The sequence below is a fragment of the Rhinatrema bivittatum genome, chromosome 3, assembly GCF_901001135.1.
Source record: "Rhinatrema bivittatum chromosome 3, aRhiBiv1.1, whole genome shotgun sequence".
NCBI classification, from domain to species: domain Eukaryota; kingdom Metazoa; phylum Chordata; class Amphibia; order Gymnophiona; family Rhinatrematidae; genus Rhinatrema; species Rhinatrema bivittatum.
In genome coordinates, this window is record NC_042617.1 from 386,364,319 (window position 1) to 386,384,895 (window position 20,577).

General features: G+C 49.3%; 1 protein-coding gene across 4 annotated transcripts in view; it reads right to left on the bottom strand.

Annotated features, from left to right (window-relative positions):
• Window positions 1–20,577, bottom strand: part of CD109 (CD109 molecule) — a 456,523-nt gene that overhangs the window by 315,885 nt on the left and 120,061 nt on the right. For all 4 annotated transcript variants that reach the window (XM_029595620.1, XM_029595619.1, XM_029595617.1 and 1 more), the window contains exons 8-11: window positions 14,338–14,434; window positions 9,583–9,724; window positions 8,486–8,595; window positions 461–691 (exon numbers count right to left, since the gene is read on the bottom strand). In XM_029595620.1, the coding sequence (XP_029451480.1) occupies window positions 461–691; window positions 8,486–8,595; window positions 9,583–9,724; window positions 14,338–14,434 (580 nt within the window). The remainder of the gene's footprint in view (window positions 1–460; window positions 692–8,485; window positions 8,596–9,582; window positions 9,725–14,337; window positions 14,435–20,577) is intronic.

Sequence of the window (20,577 nt, forward strand, 5' to 3'; positions counted from 1 at the left end):
TGAAGCTCAGGAACTACATTTGGCTCCTGAGAAAATGTTTAATCGGGCCTATGGCAGCAAGTCGGGTTCCAGCCCATGTCAGTGAGGGCAAGGGCAACACAGCTGGAAGTGGCTAAAGCTCATTGCCCCCACCCCAACCTGGGCCTTTGTAGGAGCAGGGGAAGTTTTCATTGCCCCAACCCCCAAATCGGGTTCCCAAATACACTTGGGCCAAAATGTTTCCTTCACACTTCCATAATGCAGAGACTATCAAAGGCAACATGACCCCATACTGCAGAAAGTGGTAAACACTGCAGGATGTGCTGCAAGGAAAATCATTTCAGAGGACAAATGTAGGGTTCCCTTTACCTTCCCATTCCCCCCACCCCCACAAAAAAAAGTCAAGCTACAAGTCAAAGTGAGCACCTTTTTTTAAGCTAAATTATACATACATCCTTGGATACAGTAGCATAAATATTACCTTAATTATCAAATGACGTGTATCAGCCAGCACTGGAAACTCAATCTGAATAATGTTGCTTTCAGGAAGAGTGTAGTTTATCACCTGAACAGTGTCTCTTTCCTGTTCCCTAGTTCTATCACCGTAATATTCATAAAAATAATAGGGTTTTGACTGTGTAACAGTTACAGTGATATTATTTCTTCTTTCTTCTGCGGTCAGTGGCTTATTGCCATATCGCATAACCTTAAGCTAAACAAAATATATGAATGAGTGCCCACACACTATGTAAATACATACATATAAATAAATATATTTCATTAAACAGTGCAAAAACTGAGAACTATAAACAGAAAATAATTCTCAGGTCAATCTGGGGCTATTGTGGAAGCCTAAATAGATCAATCAAATTAGTTATTTATTGATTACTAATATAGCACCAAAGTGGTATGCAAAATGCCCAGCATGGATGCTGTTTATCATTATTTGTGTAGCATTACCAGGCATACACAGTACTTCACAGAGACTGTCCCTGATCCTTGGAGTTGTATTACAACTTGTCCTTGGAGTTGTATTTGTCCTTGGAGTTGTATTACAACTCCAAGGACAAATACAACCTGATACTTACCTGATAATCTCCTTTTCCTTAGTGTAGACAGATGGACTCAGAACAAGTGGGTATAGTGTGCTCGTGCTAGCAGTTGGAGACGGATCTGACGTCAGCACGGGTACATATATCCCCACAGGAAGTGAAGCCACTCAGTAATCTTCCGTGCAAAAGCTGTTATGGATATATGTGTACTGAGCGATCAAAATAATTAGTGAAACAGGATTCCCCTGACCGATTGATAGTAGGTTGAGACTGCCAGCGTTCCCAACCGGAAGACGTCGACACCTGGTAGAGGTAAGAAGTGATAAGGCTTACCTTGAATCGGTGAAACCCATGTATACTGGCAGCCGGGCGGGATGCTGAGTCCATCTGTCTACACTAAGGAAAAGGAGATTATCAGGTAAGTAATCTCAACATTTCCTAGCATGTAGCCAGATGGACTCAGAACAAGTGGGATGTACAAAAGCTACTCCCGGACTGGGCGGGAGGCTGCCCGAGGTCCATTCAGGACTGCCCTCGCAAATGCTGTGTCCTCCCTGGCCTGGACATCCAGACGGTAAAATCTGGAAAAGGTATGGAGGGAGGACCACGTCGCCGCCTTACATATCTCCGCGGGCGACAGCATCCTAGATTCTGCCCAAGAGGCCGCCTGCGCTCTGGTAGAATGAGCCTTGACCTGCAGAGGCGGTGACTTCCCGGCCTCTACGTAGGCTGCTCTGATAACTTCTTTGATCCAGCGGGCGATGGTGGGCGTGAGGCCGCTTCTCCTTGTTTCCTCCCGCTGTGAAGGATGAACAGATGGTCCGTCTTTCGTACTGCTTCTGTCATTTCCAGGTATCTGGGCAGCAATCTGCCGATGTCGAGATGGCGTAGCAAACACCCTTCTTCTGATTTCTTCAAACCCGCCGTGGTAGGCAAGGATATGGTTTGGTTGAGGTGAAATTGTGAGACTACTTTAGGTAAAAAGGAGGGAACCGTGCGAAGATGGATAACCTCAGGAGTGATTCTGAGAAAGGGGTCACTGCAGGACAGTGCTTGTAGCTCTGAGATGCGGCGTGCTGAACACACTGCCAGCAGAAACACCATCTTCAAGGTCAATGAACAGAGAGACAGGCCCCGGAGGGGTCTGAAGGTGGATCCCGCGAGGAAATCCAGAACTAGGTTGAGGTTCCACAGGGGCACTGGCCACTTCAGCGGCGGACGAATGTGCTTGACTCCTTTCAGGAAGCGGGACACATCTGGGTGCGTGGCAATGGTCTTGCCATCCCTCCTGGGACCGTAGCAAGACAGCGCAGCCACCTGAACCTTGATGGAGTTTAGGGAGAGACCCTTCTGAAGCCCATCCTGCAGGAAATCCAGAACAATAGGGATAGTAGTCGCATGTGGATTGGTGCCATGAGTGTCGCACCAGGCTTCAAATACTCTCCAGATCCTTATGTAGGTGAGGGATGTGGAAAACTTGCGTGCTCGGAGGAGTGTATCTATCACCGGCTCCGAGTAACCTCTTTTCTTCAGTCTAGACCTCTCAATGGCCAGACCGTAAGAGAGAATTGAGCTGGATCCTCGTGGAGGATGGGACCTTGACGTAGCAGGTCCCTGAGCGGAGGCAGGGGAAGAGGCTCCCCTGTCAGTAGTCTTCTCATGTCCGCGTACCAGGGTCTTCTTGGCCAGTCTGGTGCCACTAGAAGAACTAGGCCTCTGTATCTTGTGTATAAGGGCGCCCAGCAGGGGCCACGGCGGAAAGGCGTATAGCAGGGTCCCTGGAGGCCATGGCTGAACCAGGGCGTCGATCCCGTGAGAGAACGGATCTCGCTTGCGGCTGAAGTATCTGGGTACTTGAGCATTGGACCTGTCCGCTAGTAGGTCCATGTCCGGAGTCCCCCACTGATCCACAATCATCTGGAAGGCTGTGGGGGACAGCTGTCATTCTCCCGGATTTAGGCTTTCCCTGCTGAGGAAGTCTGCCGCGGTGTAGTCCCTTCCGGCAATGTGGACAGCGGAGATGTCCTGGAGATTCGCCTCTGCCCAAGCCATCAGTGGAGCTATCTCTAGGGACACCTGTTGGCTTCTGGTTCCGCCCTGTCGGTTGATGTATGCCACCGTGGTGGCGTTGTCGGACATCACTCTGACTGCTCTGTTCCGCAGTCTGTGAGCAAATCGCAGGCAGGCTAACCGGACTGCCCGTGCCTCTAGACGGTTGATGTTCCACCCCGACTCTTCTCTGTTCCACCGCCCTTGGGTGGTGAGCTCTTCGCAGTGTGCTCCTCATCCGCTCAGGCTGGCATCTGTGGTGAGCAGAGTCCACGTGGGGGAGGACATCTTCGACCCCCTGCTCATGTGGTCGGACTGCAATCACCACCGTAGCTGGGTCCACACTCTGGCTGGTAGAGGTAGATGTACGGAGTAATTCCGGAAGCGTGGGCTCCATCGAGAGAGAAGTGAGTGTTGTAGTGGTCTCATATGGGCCCACGCCCAGGGTACCACTTCCAGGGTGGATGCCATGAGACCGGGAACCTGCAGATAATCCCAAGCTATGGGCCGGCTGGCTCCCATCAAGGACCGTAGACACGTCTGGAGTTTTAATCTTCTCTTGGTGGTGAGACTGACTTTGTCTGCCTGGGTGTCGAACTGGACTCCCAGGTATTCCAGTGATTGGGAAGGCTGTAGGCAACTCTTGTTTAGGTTGACTACCCATCCCAGGCTTTCCAGAAGGGCGATCACTCTGTTGGTTGCCAGATGGCTCTCCTCTCGGGATTTCGCCCTGATCAGCCAATCATCTAGGTAGGGATGGACAAGGATTCCTTCCCGTTGGAGTGCCACTGCTACCACTACGATCACCTTGGTGAAGATCCGCGGTGCCGTGGCTAACCAGAAGGGCAAAGCCCGGAATTGGAAGTGTTGTCCCAGAACCTTGAAGCGTAGGTAACGCTGATGATCCTGATGGATCGGGATATGCCGGTAGGCTTCTGACAAGTCTAAGGCCGTGAGAAACTCCCCTGGCTGTACTGCGGTCTTGACTGAGCGCAGAGTTTCCATGCGAAACCTCGGGACCCTTAAGTATCGGTTTACTGACTTGAGGTCTAATACGGGCCGGAAAGTGCCCTCTTTCTTGGGTACCATGAAATAAATGGAATAATGCCCAGAATTCATTTCCCATGCAGGTACTGGGATTATGGCTTTCAAGGACAGGAGCCTCGCCAGGGTAACTTCTAATGCCGCCTTCTTGTGGATTGGACACGGAGACTCCACAAACCTGTCCGGAGGGGTGTGATGGAAGTCCAGATAATACCCCTCTCGGATGATGGTGAGGACCCACTGGTCCGACTTAATCTCGACCCATCTGGGGTAGAAGAGGGTTAACCTGCCCCCGATGGCTCCAACCCCCGGATGGATCGGCTGATTCTCATTGTGAGACGCGGCCGGGACCTGAACCCGAGCCGGCTCCCCTCTTGCGCTGCTTGGTCCGAAAGGACTGGTTCCTGGCCTGAGGACGAGGTGCCTGGTAGCGACTCCTATAGGGAGTGAAGTGTTGGGAGCTTCTACCTGTAGAGGGCCTCGGAAAGATGCGCTGGTTCCTCTTGGACCTATCTTCCGGCAGTGAAGGTACTGGAGAGGCGCCCCATGTGCTGGCCAAGTTATCTAGGTCGCAGCCAAACAGGAGAAAACCCTTGAACGGCATTCTAGTGAGACGTGTCTTAGAAGGAGCATCAGCTGACCAATTCCGAATCCAGAGCTGCCTCCTGGCTGCTACTGAGGAGGAGACCCCCTTGGCTGTTGTCCGGACCAGGTCAGATGCCGCATCTGTAAGAAACGAAAGAGCGGATTCCATGTCTGCCGCTGGAGTGTTGTTTCGAACCTGTGACAAACAGGCACGCGTCACCACCGTGCAGCAGGTGGCAATCCGTAAAGATAAAGCTGCCACCTCAAAGGCCTGACGCAGAATGGCGTCCAGTCGCTGGTCATGCGGCTCCCTGAGGGCCGTCCCCCCTTCAACCGGAATGGTAGTGCGCTTGACCACAGCGCTAATCAAGGCATCCACCTGAGGGCACGCCAGCAGGTCCTGGATAGCCGGTGCCAATGGGTACATGCTCTTCAGAGCCCGACCCCCTTTGAAGGCAGCCGCTGGTGCCGCCCATTCTAAATCGATCAGTTGTTGCGCCGCTTGTAAAAATGGAAAATGGCGGGCCGTAGGACGAAGACCTTCCAGCAGGGGGTTCTGCGCAGAGGGTACCGAAGCGCTGGGACCTGTAATATCCAATTCTGCCAGACACTGAGACACCAGGTCGGAGAGATCCTCTTTAGGGAAGAACCGCCTCATGGTTCTATATGGCTCAGTCCCTGGAGGGAGGTCCCCCTCGTCTGGGAGTTCGGACTCGTCCTGTGAGACCTCCAGGTCTGACTGATCCGGACTATCCATCGGTGGGAAGTCCCGCTCGCGAGAAGGCCGTGAGGGTCCAGGAACCGGATCCGCAGGAGCTGCTACCGCAGCAGCCGTCGCAGGCGCCACCACCGCAGGAACTACAGGAACAGCAGGAACCGCAGGGCCTGGATGGGCAGCATCTGTACAAAAGCATGAATTCCCTTAAAGAGATCCACCCAGGAAATTGAAGCAGCCTCTAATCGCTGGGGTACAAGCTCCCCCGGGATTCCTGATTGGTCGAGACTGCCCCCTAACTCCGGGGTAGCCCCTGGGGAACTGTCCACAAATCGAGGTTGAGACTGGTCCTGGCCCGAGGGTCGCACGGCCCCCTCACATTGGGCACACAGAGAATCTGGCTCATCACTGCGCGTGGCCCTAAGGTGGCATGCAGAGCAGAGGCCAAGGGCTGCAATGCCTGAAGCAGGCGGCGCCGTCGCTGAAGACTCTGCAGTGTTCTGATCCATTGAACAATAGGCGCTAAATAAAAATATGCGGCAGCAATAGGCGCTTAATACAGCAGGCGCTCAATAATAATATGCAGCAGCAATAGGCGCTTAATACAACAGGCGCTCAACAATAATATGCAGCAGCAATAGGCGCTTAATACAACAGGCGCTCAACAATAATATGCGGCAGCAATAGGCGCTGAATACAACAGGCGCTCAACAACAATATACGGCAGCAATAGGCGCTTAATACAACAGGCGCTCAATAATAATATGCGGCAGCAATAGGCGCTTAATACAACAGGCGCTCAACAATAATATGCGGCAGCAATAGGCGCTTAATACAACAGGCGCTCAATAATAATATGCGGCAGCAATAGGCGCTGAATACAACAGGCGCTCAATAATAATATGAGGCAGCAATAGGCGCTTAATACAACAGGCGCTCAACAATAATATGCGGCAGCAATAGGCGCTTAATACAACAGGTGCTCAATAATAATATGCGGCAGCAATAGGCGCTTAATACAGCAGGCGCACGGCCACAATAAGCGGCAGCAATAGGTGCTGAATACACCCGGCGCTCAACGTGTGCACCACAATAGGCGGCCAAGAAACCAGCTCAATGGTATGCAAGAAGCACACAGCAATATGCAGTTAGCAATATACACTCAATAGCCTGCAACAGGCGTTCAGCAATAGGCAGTTAGTCATATACGCTCAATGTACATTCAATAGGCTTTCAGTAATAAGCGGTCAGCAATATGCTCTCAATTGGCATTCAATAAGCTTTCAGTAATAAGCGGTCAGCAATATGCTCTCAATTGGCATTCAATAAGCTTTCAGTAATAAGCGGTCAGCAATATGCTCTCAATTGGAATTCAATAAGCTTTCAGTAACAAGCGGTCAGCAACATGCTCTCAATTGGCATTCAATAGGCTTACAACAATAAGCAGTTAGCAATATACACTCAATTTGCATTCAATAGGCTTATAACAATAAGCGGTCAGCAATATACGGTCAGTGGCAATCAATAGGCGCTCAGCAAGTCACCAAAACAAAGCCAAGGAGGAAGAAAGCCGCGCCTATTACAGGCGTGGAGTACCTGAGCAAGGCCCCACAATGGCGTCCTCCACGGCGCGCCACGCCGCCGATCCTCTGCGCTTCGGAGACCCGTAGGAAGAGTGTACTCCTTACCAGCTTCGGCGCTTCCCGGCTGGAACACAGGCGGTCTCCGGCTGTGGGGGAAGGGATCACCTCACCACCGCAATTGAGGATATGCACCCGCTACCTCGTCCCCGCCGGGACCGAGGGCCTCGTATGCCTCACCCGAACTGCGTCCGGGGGCTGTGTCACTGCCGCGCTTCGGCAGGACCGAGGACTTCCACCGCCGGGGGAGCACGGCAATCACCCCGGGAGCTCGCTGGGGGAGGAACCCTTGGGTATCTACCGCAGGAGCGCGGGGCTCTAAGTCGAATAGACAAGAAAGACAAAGTAGAATCTAGAACGATAAGAAAAGAGACAAATTAAAGTAGTCTTGGAAAGCACGCTCAACTAGCGTGCAGGCACTCCAAACTGCTTTGGAGACGGAAATTACTGAATAGCAACGCTTCCTGTGGGGATATATACACCCCCGTGCTGACGTCAGATCCGTCTCCAACTGCTAGTACGCGGATACTATCCCATTTGTTCTGAGTCCATCTGGCGACACGCCAGGAAAAGCTCTGTTTGTGGTAGGATTCAAACGCTACACAGCCCCTTTAACACCATGCACATGACATACCACTCCTTCAGGCCAGCAGCTAAGATAACTACACCTCATTGAGATATATAGTAATCTTTTTCATAAAAACAGGCCTGCAAATCTTTTTCATGCACCCATTTTTGCAAAATCCCATACTAATGAGCTGCTTTGCATGTAAGACTTTTGTGCAAAAGTATCCTTTAGCAAAGCCCATGTTTGCAACTTTTTTTTCACAAAAGGGTGCTTCATACGAGTTAGCGCAAAACATCAAAATGTTACCGCTTTTGTACATTTCGTAATATTTTTCATGTGAAGCACCTTTCTGCCCAAAAGAAAAAAAAATTTGCAGCTTAGAATATTGGCCTCACATTCTGAATGACAGAATGAGCCAGGAAAGGTTTCCAGTGCCACTGCAGAAAGTAGTACAGAACCTCAAACTCTTTAAACCCAAACTGTTCAGGAACTGAATTCTGGAAATTCCTTCTAAAAGCTAAGCAATCACAACTGCTTCAAAGTAGTAGCCTGCAACTAAGGTAACACATTACACATGAGCATAATTTAATTTTTTTCATTTTAAATATTTTCAAAGCTCTACCACTTTTCCCAAACAAACTGCCATCAAGAACCATGCAGTTGGTTCACATGGCTGCATACTGGATAACTGCTTTGTTTTGTCTGAATTTTCCTTTTATTTTTACAAAGCTGTTATGGTCACTTTTCCCCATTATCTACAAGTCTCTGTGGATCCTTAGGAAAAAAGGAGTTACTAGTAGCTGCATCTACTTTAGTTATGAAACATAATTACCAGTAACTACATGGGACTTACAAAGGCTGTGAAGTTTAGAGAAGGCTTCAAAGCGTCAGGATAGTCATAAAAATCAATGGTATAATATTTTTCATTAAAGAATACACTGGAGGTTCCATTTTGTGTAATTCCTATTTTGGAAAAATTGAAGATATTTTAAAAAGTTATTTAAATGAGTATTTTATACTTTATAAACATTGACATTATTGCATCTTTGCATACAATATATAGAACTGTCACAGTATTTCCATTGTAGTTTTATTTTATAGTAAGGCATCTCACAAAAAAAAAAAAAAAAAAGGAAAGAATCATAAATCCAAAGTCAGAAGAAAAAAACCCCCTGTCAAACCAGTTTAATAAGAACATGATGGATAGGAAGAAACAGCAATGTAATATTCTCCTCTGCCTTAATAGAGCTGGGCTTCGATCCCAGTAGCAGCTGCTGGCATTTCAGATAGTTTCTTCTCTCAGCAGTACCAGATGCAGTCCTAGACTGTGCTCAAGAGTGAAACACCCTCTTGGAATTGCAGTGGCTCTTGGTGGAAGAGCAAGGGGAAAAATGTCTAGAAATGCCAAACCTTTTGCACAATCTTCTGTCATTTACTGTATGAATCATTTTAGAAGGCCAGGAACAGCAAAAAAAATGTCTCTGATCCTCTGCCCTTTGGCTCTTTCACCCTTTGAACACTATTTTAAGTGGAAGCATTTTTGGACACCTACCATAAATTCAGATTATGTGGGTCTTCTAAGAACAGAGTTCTTAAAGTGGATGTTACAGCTGATTTTTATTATAATCATATGTGTTTATGAATAGAAGGTGTCTGCGAGGTCAAAGAATGTGCCTATATATAAATTCTTTAAATAACAATGAAGTAAATTATGTACTTTTTTCCTATCATAAGTAACACTGCAAGACCTACTCAATGATACAGAAGAAATTATTCATGGAATAATATTCATCTGGATTAGACCCCAAGCAATTTTCATATTACATAAAACAGAAAATATGTAGACCTCTCCCATTGAAAAACATGAGTTGGCTCCAAAATTATAGTCTGATAGGTCATAGACTATTGTTCCCATTCAACAACAATTTTCACACACTTATACAACTACACCTGTTAGAGATTCTGTGACTACAGCCACCACCTCTACTGGTCCACGCAAAGATGGAGTATTGTAGCCAAACTGCCGCCGTCCGTTTGTGATAAGCTGTTCCAACTCTAAACTGCCAAAGGAGAAATTCACCGATCCATTTATCTGTAAGGAGTAATACATTCATTTTTCATTTTGCCTCATACTTTACTAACAATGTACATGCTACATTCTAAAATGAGTTCAATTCACCCAAAAATCAGGACAGCTAACTCAGCCCAGTGGCTAAGTGGCAGTACTGCTCACTTTCATAAAGATGGCCTCTGGTTAGATTCTGTGGTCAAGTCTTCCATGCACCCGAGTCAATTGCGGATGCTGCAAAGGCAACGGTTACAACCCCTGGGATGGAGGGAGGGAGTCTGGTCATCAATAAAGATGACACTTAGGTGGCCATATTCAGAGCCCGGGTGTAGCCTCAGGGCTGTTGCTGCAATAACCAACCAGTGGGAGAGAGGGTCTATTAAAATAGGATAAAAATCCCCCAGGTAGTTGAGTGAAGAATCATGGCACCAGGATCCCAGCACCAGTTCTCATTGAGCTGGGGAGGGGGGGGGGAGGGAAAAAGAAAGAACTACCAGGCCGAACACAAAATCAGAACATAGAAAAATTTATTGGATTATTACAACTTTGACCAAAAAAAAAAAAAAAGTGAACATATCCTATGTTTAAAATTAATGGCACCAAATCCTTGTATATCCTGGGAATACCTGGTAAACCCTTTATGTAACATTTTAGACTGGCTTCCCACTCAGAATCATATTACGCATTATCAGGCTTCATTATAATGTGCATTAGCATCATTATTCCTTTCCAGGTATCCAGAATTCTTCTCCCAATATTATCACTGACACAGAATTTGGAAGAGGATAATGATAAGAATATAAAGATCATAAGTACCACCATGCTGGTTCAGACCAAGGTCCATCGACACCAGCATTCTGTATCTGAATGTGGCCAGTCTAGGTCACAATTACCCGTCAGATCCCTAATAGTTTATCTGTTTCTTGTATCTCACTCCCAGGAATAAATGCTGGCTTTGCCAAGTCTACCAGGCTAATAACTGTTTATGGACCTTTCCTTCAGAACTTGTCCAACCCCACTAGGTTAGTTGCCTTGACGATGTCCTCTAAAAACAAATTCTATAGCTTGATTGTGTGCGGATTGTTAAAATACTTGCTATGATTTGTTTTAAAACTGCCAGTTGCTAATTTCATGGAATATCCCCTAGTCCTAGTGTTTGAAAAAGTAAATAACCATTCCAATTCACCCTTTCCACCCCACTCACAATTTTATAAATTTCAATCATATCCCCTCTTTCAGTTGTCCCTTTTCCAAGCTAGAGAGCCCTATTCAGTTATTTTGTTTTATTGCCAATTTTGTTGAGGTTAATATTCAAAAGCCATTTAGTTGGATAACTGAAAGGTTATCCATCTAAATGGCTAACCGGCTACACTAAAACCCGGGTAACTTATGCGGCAAACTCTGGTTGGGCCGTAGGGCTGTGTAAGTTAGTCACTTAGACATAACTAATTTTAAGATAGCTTGGTACATTCAGTGACGTAACTGCGTCACTGAATTTACCCTGTTACAGATCGATACTCTAAGACCGCGGTAGAAAGAGTGCGGCATTGCCAGGCGCACCCTTCCTCCCCGCACGCACAGTTCTCTTCACTTAGCGCTCGATACTCTCTTCTAATTGCATGCAAATGCATGCCGCGGCTGCGAAGCCTTAGGCAAGCGTTAGGCCCGCGCAACCCATTTTACTGTATAGAGCGCCTATACAGTATCCTGGGTTCGCGGGCCTAACGCTTCACGGTCGCGCTGGTATCTGTTATTTCAAATGTCATTTCAAATGACATTTGAAATGACAGGTACCAGGAAGTGGACAGTTATGTTCCCCGATGCTCAGCAAACTTTCCCCCAGCCCCCGCTTACCTGCCCTGGCCCCGTCCGGTCTCCGGTCCAGCCCGTCTGATCTCCGGTGCAGCCCCAGTCCGGTCCCCTCCTCCCGAAGCAAAAAAAAAAAAAAAAAAAAACCGAAAAAGTAGCAAGGCTCGGGCCTGCTACGGTAGTCCCTTCTCCTCTCCTCCCGATTTCGGCGCTCAAGGCGGCCGGGTGGGCGTGCATTCATCCAGGCAGAGGGAGCCGGCGGCGAAAGCGGCCACTGGCTCCCTCTGCCTGGATGAATGCACGGCCCCCGCCGGCAGTGAATGAATGCCCGTGCGATTTCAGCGCTCAAGGCAGTCACATGCCGTGACGTCACGGGCATTTATTCACTGCCGGCGGGGGCCGTGCATTCATCCAGGCAGAGGGAGCCGGAGGCCGTTTTCGCCGCCGGCTCCCTCTGCCTGGATGAATGCACGCCCACCTGGCCGCCTTGAGCACCGAAAATCGGGAGGAAGGGAGAAGGGACTACCGTAGCAGGCCCGAGCCTTGCTACTTTTTCGGTTTGTTTTTTTTTTGCTTCGGGAGGAGGGGACAGGACTGGGGCTGCACCGGAGACCGGACGGGGCCTTGAGCGCCGAAATCAGGAGGAGAGGAGAAGGGACTACCGTAGCAGGCCCGAGCCTTGCTACTTTTTCGGTTTTGTTTTTTTTTTTTGCTTCGGGAGGACTGGGGCTGCACCGGAGACCGGACGGGGCCAGGGCAGGGAAGCAATGTTTTTACACCATTTTTTACACTTTATTCCCGTTTTAATTTTCGAACACCACACTAACACCACGTAGAGGGTAGCGGTAAACTAACACGTTAAGGCCGCGGCAAAATAGCGGGTTACAAAGGAGATAATCTGAGCGCACGTCACAGTATCGTAGGGGAATAGCTAATTCCTTCATTATACAGCTAATTCGTTCATTTACATATCGTATACATGCTGCGTGCGGAAAGGGTTATGCGTCTGTTTTAAGAAGCGCTAAGGACGCGTGAAACTGGAGACTGTATCGCTGGATCGCCTTACGCGTCCGAATTGTGCGCTCCCAGCACGTTACAGACGGGAAATCTTCAACCGAACGTTACAGTATCGAGCTGTTAGGCAGATATGTTTATACAGATAACTAGTTGAGCTGCAGGGCGGCTGATAATGGACCTCATTATCGGGCCGATACAGTACAGTGCGCTCCGGTGGAGTGCACTGTTAGCCCAGGTTTGGACGCGCATTTTCAATACGTTAGCTTTACCTCTTATACAGTAAGGGGTGATAGCGCATCGAAAATGCGCTTCCAACCCCCCCCCCCCCCCCCCCCGAAACTAATAGCGCCCACAACACGCAAATGCATGTTGATAGCCCTATTAGTTATTCCCGCGCGATACAGGAAGCAAAATGTGCAGCTAAGCCGCACATTTTACTTTCAGAAATTAACGCCTGCCAAAAGCTGGGGTTAATTTCTGCTGGCACCGGGAAAGTGTACACAAAAGCAGAAAAAAATGCTTTTCTGTACACCCTCCGACTTAATATCATAGCGATATTAAGTCGGAGGCCCCAAAATTTAAAAAAAAATGTAAATCGGCCGGCAGCCCGCGGGTCGGAAGACGGACGCACAGTTTAGCTGGCGTCCGTTTTCAGAACCCATGGCTGTCAGCGGGTTTGAGAACCGATGCTGGAAAAATTGAGCATCGGCTGTCAATCCCGCTGACAGCCGCCGCACCTGTCAAAAAGGAGATGCTAGGGACGCGCTAGTGTCCCTAGTGCCTCTTTTTACCGTGGGCCCTAATTTGCATGTTCTCCCCCCTGAATCATGAGCACAAGAGAGTGGCCTGTCCACGCGCTGGGAGAGCGGGCGCTTGCCCGCTCTCCCACGACTTTTACTGAATCGGCCCGTATGTTAGTTGACATTACCGCTTTAGGCAAACTGGAAGAACAGATTATAAATTAAGTTGGATAGCAACTATAATCAGCATGCTACATCAAACTAAGAGCAGGAACTCAAGTGTTTATTCACACCTCAAATCACTTATGTACAAGGGTTCCAAGAAATTAATGGGCCAAATGGATAATTAGAAGAAAAATAAATCTATGACTTTTTTTGAGAAACACTTTTGCATCCATACTAAAGTTATAGAATATATTCTACAGACATTGAGAAAGGCTGACATCATGATTAAAAATAAAGTTAAGATATAGGGTTCTTTTATCTCCTTCAGCTGATTGCTTTTCTCAATAAGGCCTCAGAAAGCCATCTAGAAAAAGTTTAATCTATTTTAGGCCCTTCTTCCAGTCTTTTAAGAGCCTGACTTGGTATATGAATCACATCTCACCTTATTAAAAAAAAAGAAAGCCAATATTTTCAGTTTAAAGGACTCAAATCAAAAAGTTTATACAGTCACTTCTTATTTCCAGTTTTCAAATGTGATTTGGGCAAGATCGCTAACTTTATACAAGTCCAATGTAAAAAGTCAATAAAAAGAGCTGCATTACTCCCAATATTTTATTATGATCTGAATGTTGGAACATTTAAAGCTAATCCTTAATATACAAAATGAAATTCTTTTCTTACGGTCTATATTTTCCCAGGTTAAATAACCCACATGTCGTCAAATAAATTGCTGTGTAATGCAAAAGCATGAGCCAGGTGATAGGAGAAAACTATAATAAAACAGCAGCAGATAAAACAATTCGTTTATTACTGGCATCATCCTGTTTCACTAACCAAAAGGGATAGATCAGACAGAAAAATGAACAAACATTTTAAATGTGTTCAAGGCACCATAAAGCAACTTACCTTGAGTGTTTTGGTGATTTTTTTTTCCATCCCCCCAATTGACAATGGCACCAAGGTGATTGTTACAGTTCCTTTCACGGGCTTTCCATAGGTGTATCTGAAACATATAATACATTTTCACATCTCACCAGACTGAGTTCAGTTTTAGTAGACGAATCACAAGCGAAGATCTCAGTAATCCACAATCCAGTGGGAGCACTGAGAGGAGAGAATCACCTTGCTGATGACAAAGGAATCAGTAAGTTCTGCTTGGGAGATTTTTTTTTAAAGTATTGGGAAGAAGTAATAATGCGAGATTTCAATTACCACAGTATTGACTGGGTACACGTAACATCAGGACATACTAGAGAGATAAAGCTCCTGGATGGAATAAATGACAGTTTTATGGAGCAATTGGTTCTGGAACAGATGAGAGAGAGCGCAATTTTAGATCTAATTCTCAGTGGCGCACAGGCTTGGCAATAGTAATCATAATATGATCAAATTTTAATTACAGGAAGGGGGACGGTAAGTAAATCTATGGCTCTAGCACTAAACTGTCAAAAGGGAAACTGATAAAAATGGAGAGATTACTTACCTGATAATCTCATTTTCCTTAGTGTAGACAGATGGACTCAGAACAAATGGGTATAGTGTGCTCGTGCTAGCAGTCTGAGACGGATCTGACGTCAGCACGTAGTACATATACCCCTGCAGGAAGTGCAGAAGCTCAGTAATCTTCCTTCCAAAAGCATTATGGATATATGTGTGACTGACCTATCGATTACCTTAACATGATTGAACTGACCGATTGACAATAGCTGGAGACCGCCAGTGTTCTCAACCGGAAGGTGTCGACACCCTGCAGGGTGGATGCCCTATGTAAGAAAAACATGGCTTACCTTGACTCAGTGAATTCCCATGTATATTGGCAGCCGGGCGGGATGCTGAGTCCATCTGTCTACACTAAGGAAAACGAGATTATCAGGTAAGTAATCTCTCCATTTCCTAGCGTGTAGCCAGATGGACTCAGAACAAATGGGATGTACAAAAGCTACTCACGGACTGGGCGGGAGGCTACCTGAGCTCCGTTTAGGATTGCCCTTGCAAATGCTGTGTCCTCCCTGGCCTGGACGTCCAGACGGTAGAATCTGGAGAAGGTATGGATGGAGGACCACGTTGCCGCTCTACATATCTCGGCAGGTGACAGCATCCTAGTTTCTGCCCAGGAGGCTGCTTGTGCTCTGGTAGAGTGGGCCTTGACCTGTAGAGGTGGTAGTTTTCCCACTTCAACGTAGGCTGCCTTGATAACTTCTTTGATCCAGCGGGCAATAGTTGCCCGTGAGGCCGCTTCTCCTTGCCTCTTCCCACTGTGAAGGACGAACAGATGATCCGTCTTTCGTACTGTTTCCGACACTTCCAGGTATCTGGACAGCAGTCTGCCGATGTCAAGATGACGCAGTATTCGACCTTCTTCCAACTTTTTCAACCCTTCCATGGTTGGCAAGATATGGTTTGGTTGCGGTGGAAGTGTGAGACGACTTTGGGTAAGGAGGGAACCGTGCGAAGATGGATAGCCCCTGGGGTGATTCTGAGAAATGGATCACGGTAGGACAGCGCTTGTAGCTCTGAGATGCGGCGTGCTGAGCAAACGGCCAGCAAGAACACCATCTTCAAGGTTAGTAAATGGAGGGACAGGCCTCGGAGGGGTCTGAAGGCGGGTCCCGCTAGGAATTCCAAAACTAGGTTGAGGTTCCACAGGGGCACTGGCCACTTCAGTGGCGGGCAAATGTGTTTAACTCCTTTCAGGAAACGTGAAATGTCTGGGTGCGTGGAGATGTTGTTGCCATCACTTCTGGGCCCGTAGCAGGATAGCGCAGCCACCTGCACCTTGATGGAACTGAGGGACAGACCTTTCTGAAGTCCATCTTGCAGGAAATCCAAAATAATGGGGATTTTAGCAACATGTGGATTGGTGCTGCGGGCTTCGCACCAGGCTTCAAATACTCTCCAGATCCTTATATAAGTTAGTGAGGTGGAGAACTTGCGTGCTCGAAGGAGGGTATCTATTACCGCCCCCGAGTATCCCCTCTTCTTCAGTCGAGCCCTCTCAATGGCCAGACCGTAAGAGAGAATTGAGCTGGATCCTCGTGGAGGATGGGACCTTGTTGCAGTAGGTCCCTGTGTGGGGGCAGGGGTAGAGGATCCCCCCTGCCAGTAGTCTTCTCATGTCTGTGCACCAGGGTCACTAGAAGAAGAACTAGGCCTCTGTGCCGCTGAATCTTGTGTATAATGGCGCCCAGCAGGGGCCATGGGGGAAAGGCGTACAGCAGGGTCCCCTGAGGCCATGTCTGAACCAAGGCGTCTATCCCTTGAGATTGAGGATCTCGCCTGCGACTGAAATATCTGGGTACTTGAGTGTTGGACCTGTCCGCTAGCAGGTCCATGCCCGGAGTCCCCCACCGATCCACTATCATCTTGAAGGCTGTAGATGACAGCTTCCAGTCCCCCGGGTTTAGGCTTTCTCTGCTGAGGAAATCTGTTGTCTTTCCTGGCGATGTGGACGGCGGTGATGTCTTGGAGATTTGCCTCCGCCTATGTCATCAGGGGGGCTATTTCTAAGGACACCTGCTGGCTTCTGGTTCCGCCCTGTCGGTTGATGTATGCCACCGTGGGGGCGTTGTCAGACATCACTCTGACTGCTTTGTTGCGAAGTCTGTGGGCAAATCGCAGGCAGGCTAACCTGACTGCCCATGCCTCTAGTCGATTGATATTCCATCCCGACTCGTACTTGTTCGACCACCCTTGGGTGGTTAGCTCTTCGCAGTGTGCTCCCCATCTACTTAGGCTGGCATCTGTGGTGAGCAGGGTCCAAGTTGGGGAGGATATTCTTGATCCCCGGCTTATGTGGTTGGACTGCAACCACCACCGTAGCTGGGTCTGCACTCTGGCCAGTAGCGGTAGATGCACGGTGTAGTTCTGTGATCGCGGGGTCCACCGGGATAGGAGAGAGTGTTGTAATGGTCTCATGTGAGCTCTCGCCCAGGGTACCACTTCCAAAGTGGACGCCATGAGGCCGAGGACCTGCAGATAATCCCAAGCTGTGGGCTGGGCGGCGCTCAGCAGGGCCCATAGCCGGTCCCGCAGTTTTGATCTCCTCTTTGGGGACAGGCTGACCTTGTCTTCCTAGGTGTCAAATCGGACTCCCAGGTATTCCAGCAACTGGGAAGGCTGTAGGGAACTCTTGTTGATGTTGACTACCCATCCGAGGCTTTCCAGAAGAGATATGACTCTGTTGGTCGCCCGGTGGCTCTCCTCCGATGACTTTGCCCTGATCAGCCAATTGTCCAGGTAGGGATGGACGAGGATTCCTTCCTTCCTGAGTGTCGCTGCTACCACTACTATGACTTTGGTAAAGGTCCGCGGCGCGGTGGCTAACCCGAAGGGTAGAGCCCGGAACTGGAAGTGTTGATTCAGGACTTTGAAACGTAAGTAGGGCTGGTGATCCTGGTGTATCGGGATGTGCAAGTAGGCCTCTGCCAGATCCAGGGATGTGAGGAACTCCCCTGGCTGTATTGCACTTATGACTGATCGCAGAGTTTCCATGCGAAATCTTGGGACCCTGAGGTGTCGGTTGACCGACTTGAGGTCCAGGACAGGCCTGAAAGTGCCCTCTTTCTTGGGTACTATGAAATAAATGGAGTAATGACCAGAACTTATCTCCCCTGCAGGCACTGGGGTTATGGCCTTTAGGGTCTGGAGTCTTGTTAAAGTAGCCTCCACTGCAGCCCTCTTGATGGGGTCGTGGCAGGGAGATTCCACGAACTTGTCCGGAGGGGTCCGAAGGAAGTCCAGGTAGTACCCATCTCGGATGTTGGCTAGGACCCACTTGTCCGAAGTAATCTCGACCCATCTGCGGTAGAATAGGGTTAGCCTGCCCCCTATGGCTTCATCCCGTGGATGGGTCGGCTGATTTTTATTGTGGGGTGCGGCTGGGACCCGAACCCGAGCCGGTTCCCCTCTTAGCACGTCTGGGCCAAGAGGACTGGTTCCTGGCCTGATTACGAGGTGCTCGGTAGCTGTTCCTGTACGGGTTGAAGCGGTGAGAGCCTCTACCTCTAGATGGCCTAGGAAAAGGGCGCTGGCTTCTCCTTGACTTGTCTTCTGGCAGACGAGGTAACGGAGAGGCGCCCCATTTGTTAGCCAGTTGCTCTAGGTCGCTGCCGAACAGGAGGGATCCCTTGAAGGGCATTCTCGTCAGGCGAGTCTTGGAGGATGAGTCGGCCGACCAATTTCGTAGCCAGAGGTGTCTCCTGGCTGCCACTGAGGATGACACTCCCTTGGCTGCCATGCGAACTAAGTCGGATGCAGCAGTGAGGAACGAGAGAGCTGATTCCATTTCCTCTCCTGGGGCGTTGTTCCTGGCTTGAGACAAACAGGAACGCGTCACCACTGTGCAGCAAATCGCAATTCTCAGGGACATGGCTGCCACCTCAAAGGCTTGTTTCAGAATGGCGTCCAGGCGCCGGTCATGTGCATCCTTGAGGGCCGCCCCTCCCTCTACTGGAATGGTGGTGCGTTTCGCAATTGCGTAAACTATGGCGTCTTCCTTAGGGCACGCCAGCAGCTCCTTGGTTGCCGGGTCCAGGGGGTACATGCTACCCAAGGCTCGACCCCCTTTGAATGAGGCCTCCGGCACATTCCACTCCAGGTCAATTAGTTGCTGTGCTGCTTGTAGGAGGGGAAAATGGTGAGTCGTCTGACGAAGGCCCTCAAGCAGGGGGTTCATTCTAGGTTCCCCTGGGGTGCCGTGGCCCGGGAAAGCAAGTTCCGACAGGCATCGAGAGACCAGGTCTGGGAGATCCTCCTTAACAAAGAAGCGTCTCATGGTTCGATATGGCTCTATCCCAGAGGGAAGTTCTCCCTCCTCGGGGAGCTCGCCTTCTTCCTCGGAATAATCCGAATCCCCAAAGGTGGGGCTTCCGGGTGGCGGTGTCCGTGCCTAGATCTCGAGGGTCCAGGGACAGGGTCAACCAGAGCGTAAGGGTCCGCTCGGGGATCAGACTGCATCCTGACAAAGGCGTGAATCCCTTTAAACAATTCTACCCAGGAGAGCGAAGCAGGCTCTAGGCTTAAGGGCACCAGGTCTCTAGTGTTCCCCTGCTGCTCGTTTCGGCCTGTAAGGTCCGGGGTGTTCCCTGAGGAGATGGCAAGTAAACTTGGCTGAGACCGGCTCTGGCCTGAGGCTCCCAGGGCCTCCTCACATTGGGCGCATAGGGAGTCTGCTTCCTCGCTCCGTGTGGCTCTAAGGTGGCATGCTGAGCAGAGGCCTAGAGCTCTTTGCCTGATTCTGGAGGTGCCGCCATTGTGGACACATGGGCCCTTATACGCGCCATCGCGTCTATAAACATGCGCCAATACGCTCCCAGGCGAAAATATGCGCTTTGTGATATGCGAGCGACTTATGCGCAAAAAGATTCTTAATGTGTGCCTATGATATGTGCCAATACTTGTGCGCCAAACTGAAATATGCGCCCAAACCTTGTGCGCTTGATCCTTGTGCGCCCAACTTAAATGTGCGGTCAAGCCTTGTGCGCCCAACTTAAATATGCGCACAATATACACGGCCGTTGCTTGTGCGCTTAGCCTTATATGAGCGCTCGATCGGGCTAAGAACAGGGCCGGATGGCGACGGCGAGCAGGCAGACAAAATGGCGACCTCCTTGGCGGGCCTCCACGTAGGCAGGCCCCACTACTCCTCGGAGACCAGTAAATAAAAGATGTCTGCCTTACCTTGTCTTGGGCGCTTCCCGGTTGCAACCCGGGCGGTCTCTGGCCGCAGGGGGAGAGGGTGAATACAGTCTCCGCCACGCTCAAGGAGGTGCAACCTCTGCCTCTAGGCCGCGCCCGAGCCCTTCTCACTCGGGGGCTAGGTCCCTGCCGCGATTCGGCCACTGGACCGAGGCTCGTACCTCCGGGTGACATCGGAAATCACCTCGGGAAACTCAACTGGGGGAGAGACCCTCTGGTATCACCGCAGGAGTGCGGGGCTTCGTCTTTTAGGTAAGACTCTCTGTTGAATTTAGTTGTTAGAATTTGGAAGAACGCTCAGCGAGCGTGAAGGAGCTCCAAACTGCTTTGGAGACGGAAATTACTGAGCTTCTGCACTTCCTGCAGGGGTATATGTACTACGTGCTGACGTCAGATCCGTCTCCAACTGCTAGCACGAGCACACTATACCCATTTGTTCTGAGTCCATCT